Source organism: Bison bison, unplaced genomic scaffold (genome assembly GCF_000754665.1).
Source record: "Bison bison bison isolate TAMUID 2011002044 unplaced genomic scaffold, Bison_UMD1.0 scf7180017864459, whole genome shotgun sequence".
NCBI lineage: Eukaryota > Metazoa > Chordata > Mammalia > Artiodactyla > Bovidae > Bison > Bison bison.
The window spans coordinates 793,540-801,585 of NW_011495021.1; the positions used below are offsets into that span (position 1 = coordinate 793,540).

At 35.4% G+C, this 8,046-nt stretch overlaps 1 protein-coding gene across 2 annotated transcripts in view; it reads left to right on the forward strand.

Moving 5' to 3' along the window:
• Positions 1 to 8,046, forward strand: part of CALCRL (calcitonin receptor-like) — a 126,968-nt gene that overhangs the window by 80,428 nt on the left and 38,494 nt on the right. For both annotated transcript variants that reach the window (XM_010859729.1, XM_010859728.1), the window contains 4 exons: positions 661 to 796; positions 3,735 to 3,845; positions 3,937 to 4,049; positions 5,425 to 5,516. In XM_010859729.1, the coding sequence (XP_010858031.1) occupies positions 661 to 796; positions 3,735 to 3,845; positions 3,937 to 4,049; positions 5,425 to 5,516 (452 nt within the window). The remainder of the gene's footprint in view (positions 1 to 660; positions 797 to 3,734; positions 3,846 to 3,936; positions 4,050 to 5,424; positions 5,517 to 8,046) is intronic.

Below are 8,046 nucleotides of genomic sequence, written 5' to 3' on the forward strand. Positions count from 1 at the left end.
GCTTCATGCTATGAAACAAGGAAAAAAGTCATGTAGAAATTAAAGTGTAAGTGAAGCTTAAAATAATGCTACTAAAGTGGAAGAATATAAATATAGACCTTATCTAAAACATTTATTGATGTGCATACAATTAAAACTCTATTAACCAACAGCATAAGTGAACTTGCATTATTTTATCAAAATGTAAATATAAAAATGGCAACAAGCTTGAGTATTTACCATGTGCCAGATACTTCCCCTTTGTTATCTTGATACTATTTTAACCCATTTTACAATAAAAAAGCAGAGGTTTTGGTGGGATTGTGTGGTGGGGTGGAGGTTAAATATCTTTTCTACATTGCCAGGTTAAAAAGTAGAGGTGAAGTTTGAATAGAGCTGTCTGCATTCCACAAAGCTGGCCTGGAGCTGGCCCCCACAGGCTCTGAGGGGGAACTGTGGACTGTACTTCCCAGTGATGCCACTGGCAGCTCTTGGTGGTGGTTGGATATTGGACGAGGTGGGGATATTTACAACATGGAAACTGGCAAACACTGAAAGTCAGGAAGTGCCCCCCAGAGCCTGTTGATCATGCAGCACATCGCTGTACTTACATTTTTTGCTGTGACAGACTGTCGCTAACATTCTCACAATTCTGAAATTTTATTTTCTTTAATTCCTTAGATTCTTGTTATAGCAGAATCCGAAGAAGAGAACCCCGATGACTTAATTCAGCTGGGTGTTACTAGAAATAAAATCATGACGGCTCAATATGAATGTTACCAAAAAATTATGCAAGACCCTGTTCAACAAACAGAAGGTAAACATGACTAATTTTAAATGCATTTGATATAGATTATAAGAAAACTACCCCATTACATCATTGCAGGTCTCTTAGTTTCCTTCTTAAAAATGGGTTGCTGCTGCTACTGCTAAGTCGCTTCAGTCGTGTCCGACTCTGTACGACCCCATAGACGGTAGCCCACCAGGCTCCCCCATCCTTGGGATTCTCCAGGCAAGAACACTGGAGTGGGTTGCCATTCCCTTCTCCAATGCATGAAAGTGAAAAGTGAAAGTGAAGTCGCTCAGGCATGTCTGACTCTTCGAGACCCCATGGACTGCAGCCTACCAGGCTCCTCCGTCCATGGGATTTTCCAGGCAAGAGTACTGGAGTGGGGTGCCATTGCCTTCTCCGAAAAGTGGGTTAGTTGCTAGTATTTCTAGTATATGTACAGTTTTAATTATTTGTGAAGAACATCTTATTATGTAATTTATCTTGAGTGAGTGAATGAAGTCACTCAGTCGTGTCCGACTCTTTGCAACCCCATGGACTGTAGCCTACCAGGCTCCTCTATCCATGGAATTCTCCAGGCAAGAGTATTGGAGTGGGTTGCCATTTCCGTCTCCAGGGGATCTTACCGACCCAGGAATCAAACCCGGGTCTTCCGCATTGCAGGCAGACCCTTTACCATCTGAGCCACCAGGGAAGCCCCAATTTATCTTACCTATTTTTAAAAATTCTAATAAAAATATATGCGACAGGGATATTTTTAGTATTTTTATATAGTATAAAGATATTTAAAATAAAAAATAAGTCTTGAATTAAATCAATGATAGTCGATCTTCCGTTTATGTGCTCTGTATTTCTTTTTTTCACAAACTTCTTGATAGGAGCTTAATAAAATGACAATTTTTTGCATAACACATACTATGTATAGTACATTTGGTAGCAAAGCTAATGAAATCCATGAATTTCTGTTTCCATTAGATATTTTTAAGGTATTTTTGAAAGATTTATTGAAGACCTACTAAGTGTCACATATATGCCGTAATTCTTAATTCTGGCAACAAGTAGAGTTGCCAAATTTAGCAAAACCAAAAACAAAACCCAAAGCACAAAAACACTATGTTTTTTATCTGGCAACCTTAAAGACAGGATTATCTTTAAAATATAAAATGCAAAACTCATAATGAAACAAAGAAAAACGTAGACTTTAGATATTTTTAAATCAGTAGAAACAAATAATTTAATTTGGGGAGAAAATATTTATAGTATAAAACATGCTTGTTATATACATGGTATGTTAAAAGTACGTTACTGTTAATATTTGTAAGTGTCAAAATTAACTTGCTTGTGAGAAAGAGAAAATAAACAATTTGTCTGTATTGATCAACTCTTGGAATCTTAATCTAACCGATATATATCGAAGCAATTTGATATATCTGTCCAAATATTTTTATTACAATATATATCCAGTATCTCTAAAATATGTCAGACAATGACAAACTATCTGATATTAGTTCAGTAGGAACTGAATTATCAAATAGTTAAAATCTGTATACAAATTCTGTGCTAACCGATCTGGCCTCTCACTTTATTCCATTAAAGTCTAAGTGTTATTAGCTTTAAATTTTTGAATTAATGCCTTCCAAATGATCTAGATATGTGTGCAAGCTAGCTTCAAATCTAATTTCTTAATAATAGGAATATATTTATGAGGGTTTTATAATCAAATAATTTTGTGATAAAGTTCAGGATCACTACATAATAAATCTTCCTCTTGGAGATTCATAACGTTCTCTGTAATTTTAAATACTGTAAAAAATCCTATAGTAAAGAAATGTGTTTAACTTTGTGTTTTCCAAATCTATTTGACCACAAAAACTTTTTTAATGGAAAACATTTTCATGTCTCACTCAAATGCCATATAACACAGCTGGGAAAATTCTAGACCTTTCTATCATGTAGTCAGTGTTGTGGAATCTTTTGGAGCTCTGTAAGGACTTGTCTAAAGTGCTTTCTAAAATGGGATCAGGAAAATTTTCTCTGACAGGCCTCAAAATGCATTTTGTTTGGTAATAATGTGGATGCAAGCTATTTAAATAAAGAGTTTGAAAATCACAGGAGGGAAAACAGACTATATGAGTTTTATTTTTAATTAGAAATATTTAGATTTTCAGGCCGATAGAATGTTTTCTACTTCTGTGAGGCCTAGATTGATTCTGAGATTGCTATGCAAATCTGTTAATAATAATAAACAGTTCATGCAACATTCAAGTTTCTATCTATGTGTGCTTATGGCAAAAAAATTACCGTCTTTGATTACAGACTGTTATATAACTTTAGAAAGTTTTAGTCATTTTATTTCTCTATGCCTTTAAACTTTTTTTCATGTAAGAGGTTCTTGTTCTTAATGTAGGTAAGAAAAGAATGTGAGATTAAACACTTTTATTTCATTTGAAAAGAAAAGGAAGGAAAATAAGAGTTAGAATTTGGTGAAGGACTCTAAATAAGTGTGTGTCAGGGTTAATGTGGTAAAATAGGAAATATTGGAATGTTCATTTGTGCACCTCAAAAAATACTATAACTTGCCCTAAGAACACAGTTTCTAAAATAAAACACGTTTCCAATTTCCCAAATTTTTGAATTTCAAAAATAGGGACACGAATTAACCAATACTTCATGGTTATGGAAAACCAGCAAAGACCATGTAATTTATTGGATAAATAGCTACCTTTGAGAATGAGAATTAAAGCTAAATATATATTTGTTTAGATATTTCTAAATTTAACAATTAGTTATTCTAATAACTACTTTGTAAATAATCCAAGTACTTTTTATAAAGATTTTATATGATGTCTTCATTTTCAGTAGACAGTCTGTATTCCCTGTTAGTGTGGGTCAACCATGAGGACTTCAGGGGTTTCTGTATAACTAGAGGGAGGTTAGTAAGCCTGATGTTTGCTTTCTCCTGAAGGCATTTACTGTAACAGAACCTGGGATGGGTGGCTGTGCTGGAACGACGTCGCTGCGGGCACGGAGTCAATGCAGCACTGCCCCGATTACTTTCAAGATTTTGATCCTTCAGGTAAGAGCAGAAATGTATATACAAATCTCTTTGACATCTATTTAATAAACCCTCATTTAACTAAATTACTATTTCCTTTTCAATTTTAAAGAAAAAGTTACCAAAATCTGTGACCAAGATGGAAACTGGTTTAGACATCCAGCAAGCAACAGAACATGGACAAATTACACCCAATGTAATGTTAACACACATGAGAAAGTGAAGGTACGTAATAATTATAAATTCAAACTGAATTTACACTATCTACTGTAAAAGTTAGTTACTGATACAATATCGGAGAAAATTTAGCTAGTGTTCATTCATTTCACTGTAAAGCCTTTTCATTAAAAAAAATAATAATAATTATAGATTTAGTCATTACACTGAAGAAGCAATCCAGCTAAGTAGATGTCTATTTACAAGTCAATGTCTCAGTACTGTAGTTTAGAATTTTCCAAAGTAAACATAGTTTAAAAGTAAGAAAAAAGAAATGTTCATCTGTGGTGGAACTCCTATAGTTACACTCAGGAATTGTGCTCAAGAGACAAGAACAAGCCCAGGGGGATTTAATAAGACCTATCCATCCCAGCCAAAGACTTTCATCCTGACTGGCTGTTAGGTCACCCTCACTGGCATTCTCACTTTTAACATCCATCATACATTAAAGTCAAGGTTAGCACAGTTCGTCACAACAATACGGTTTCGATACAGAGTGCCTGCACATATCTGCACACGTGTGTGTGTGGAGGCAGTTTGTCACAGTGATTAAAACAGTTCTGGTTTCTCACTTCCTGTTTCTGCTCTTTATCCACTGTGACCCTGGGCAAACTAGAACATCTGCCTCAGTCCCTTCCTGTCTAAAATGAGGATAGTGAGCCCATCCTCAAGGTTTTCATAGGAATTGACTAAATACAAGGAAAATATTTAGAAAACTAACAAGCCTATGGTAAGCATTTGATAATTGCCAGCTCTCATTATAAATCATGTACTCTTTATTTATTCAGAGAAGGGTTTGAACATATATGTATAAATACACATTAAAATGGTAAGTTACAATAAAGACAAAAATCAAAGAGATAAAGTTAAAACCAAGAAAAATAATTTATTTGTACAGATCAGAGGCCCCTATACATTATTATATTGAGATTTGTTTTGGAGTATCAAGTTTGTCAAATGGAAAAAAGAAACCTAGTTGGGAAAGAAGCCTTACCTGGCATTCAAATTAAACAAACAAATCATCAATTTAAGGTGCAAAACTGATGGAGTGAAAATTGTCAGTGTCTTCCAAAATTTAAAACGCTGGTTTCACATTTTATAAACCTAGATCAATAAATTTATTTCTTCATATGTTTAATATGACTTCTAATGTCTTAAATAAAAATAGCAATTTATAAATTTTGGTATCACCTGATAAGTTTTTATAGATATTCTTCATTCAAGATGTATTCAAATACTTACTGGCTTGCTTGCTAAAGGCTTAGGTTATCAGATCACATGTTTTTAAAAACAGATGTTATTTTATTGATTTGGGGCTTATACACATGTAGAAGTATAGCATTGATATTAACATTAATTAATTTTTTATTCATACAAATTACAGACTGCACTGAATTTGTTTTACCTGACTATAATTGGACATGTATTATCTATTGCATCACTGCTTATCTCACTTGGCATATTCTTTTATTTCAAGTAAGTACATGAAAATCTCTTTTTAATTTACTGATTATCTTTGGTGAATGCAGTATCATATCCATGTTTATGTCATGTGCTGATAAAATACATGAAATATAGATGATTTATAATATTTAAAATAAATTTATATTTAAAATAATTTGAAATATTTTGACTTTGTCTTGACTTTCTAAAATATAGAGAAAGGAGATTGATGAACTCTCTGAAGCTTAACTTGTCATGCAGTAAGAAAGGAACCAAAACCAATATGCAAACCTATCTGTATTTGCTTTGGAAACTGTGAAATATTAGAGGTCTGCCCAATTAAATTTTCAACTTCTTGGTCAATTTTACTATCAGCATACATAGTACATTGTAAGAACTGTATTTTGTGCAAAAAATAACAATGACTTTTAATATATACTATTAAAAATAATAATTTCAATGTTTGTGGTTAGGTTAATTTTCCTGGTGTTGGGGGGATAATCTTTAAAATAGTTAAATTCTGCTTTGAATTTTACTTGCAGTTTTTTCTTTTGCGAGCTGGAGGGAGAGTCAGTTCCAATTTATTTTTTAATAGAAATATAGTTGATTTACAGTGTTTCAGGTATACAGCAAAGTGATTCAGTTATATGTACATACATGTGTCAGTGTGTATGTGTGTGTATGTGTGTGTGTGTGTGTATGCTACTGCTGCTAAGTCACTTCAGTCGTGTCCGACTCTATGTGACCCCATAGATGGCAGCCCACCAGGCTCCCCCGTCCCTGGGATTCTCCAGGCAAGAACACTGGACAGGTTGCCGTTTCCTTCTCCGTGTGTGTGTGTGTGTGTGTGTGTGTATACATATATATATATGTATATATATATGTACATATATATATATATGCATGTGGCAATGTGTGTTAAGTCACTTCAGTCATGTCTGACTCTTTGTGACACTATGAAATGTAGCCCGCCAGGCTCCCCTGTCCATGGGATTCTCCAGGCAATGCTAGAGTGGGTTGCAATGCCCTCCTTCAGGGGATCTTCCCGATCCAGGGATCCAAACTTGTCTCTTATGTCTGTCTCCTGCATTGGCACGCAGTTTCTTTACCACTAACACCCGCCTTAGGAAGCCTGTATGTATGTATGCATGTATATATACAATATATATACGTGTTCTGTGCTGTGCTTACTCACTCAGATTCGACCCAGGGTTTGAATTCAGGTCTCCCACATTGCAGGCAGATTCTTTACTGTCTGAGCACCAGGGAAGCCCAAGAATACTGGAGTGGGCAGTCTATCTCTTCTCCAGGAGATCTTCCTGACTCAGGAATCAAACTGGGATTTCCTGCATTGCCGGCAAATTCTTTACCAGCTGAGCTGCCAGGGAAGCCCAAATATATACATATGTATACACACACACACACACACACACACACCATCTCTCACCATCTCCAGGAGATGCATACTTATATACACACACACCATCTCTCACCATTAAGGACAGGGATACCTGACATGCTGCAGTCCATGGGATGGGGTCTCAAAGAGTTGAATACAACTGAGCAACTGAACAACATCAATATACACACATATATTCTTTTCAGATTTTTTCCCACTAGAGGTTATTACAAAATACTGAATATAGTTCCCTATGCTACACAGTAGGACCTTATTGTTCTGTTATGTATAGTAGTGTTATCTGTAAATCCTAAATTCCCATTTTACCCTCCTCTTCTAATTTCTTAATTCTATCCATTAGCTGTGATTTTTTAAATTGATAGGAAAGTAAATTCTAAAACATGCATACATTATCTTATACATTAACATGGTCTTCATAAATATGATCACCAGCAGTGATTACAGAATGTAGTGTGAACAGTAAGTGTGCTTTATTGTATCATCACTACCGTCACTCTCATTGTCTCTCTCTCACTCTCTTCTTTCCCCTGCTCTCCTTCTTCCTACCCCCTACTCCTCCTCCTCCTCCTCCTCCTCCTCCTTCATCTTCTTAAACAATTATCTTGGAACATGATCCAGAACCGACTACAGTAATGGCACATCAAAATAATTCAAATCCAAAAATTATTAGATAATTGGAAGTTAGGTTTCTTTTTAACTGGAACACCAGCTTTTAGCCCACAGTGCATCACAATTCAAAGTACAGCAAATTACATATGAACTAAATGATTATCTTTCATGGGTTCAAAATCAGCGAGTGTAGAGATTGTATCATAATTTCTGTTTTGGGAAACTTGTGCCTTCTTAAGAACCTTCAATATGAATTACTTTGGGGAATTTTAATGGCACTTTTGATTTAAGACATTATCTAGGCATCATTCAGTTCATTTCAGTTCAGTCACTCAGTTGTGTCCGACTCTTTGCGACCCCATGAATCGCAGCACGCCAGGCCTCCCTGTCCATCACCAACTCCCGGAGTTCACTCAGATTCATGTCCATCGAGTCCGTGATGCCATCCAGCCATCTCATCCTCTGTCGTCCCCTTCTCCTCCTGCCCCCAATCTCTCCCAGCATCAGAGTCTTTTCCAATGAGTCAACTCTTCG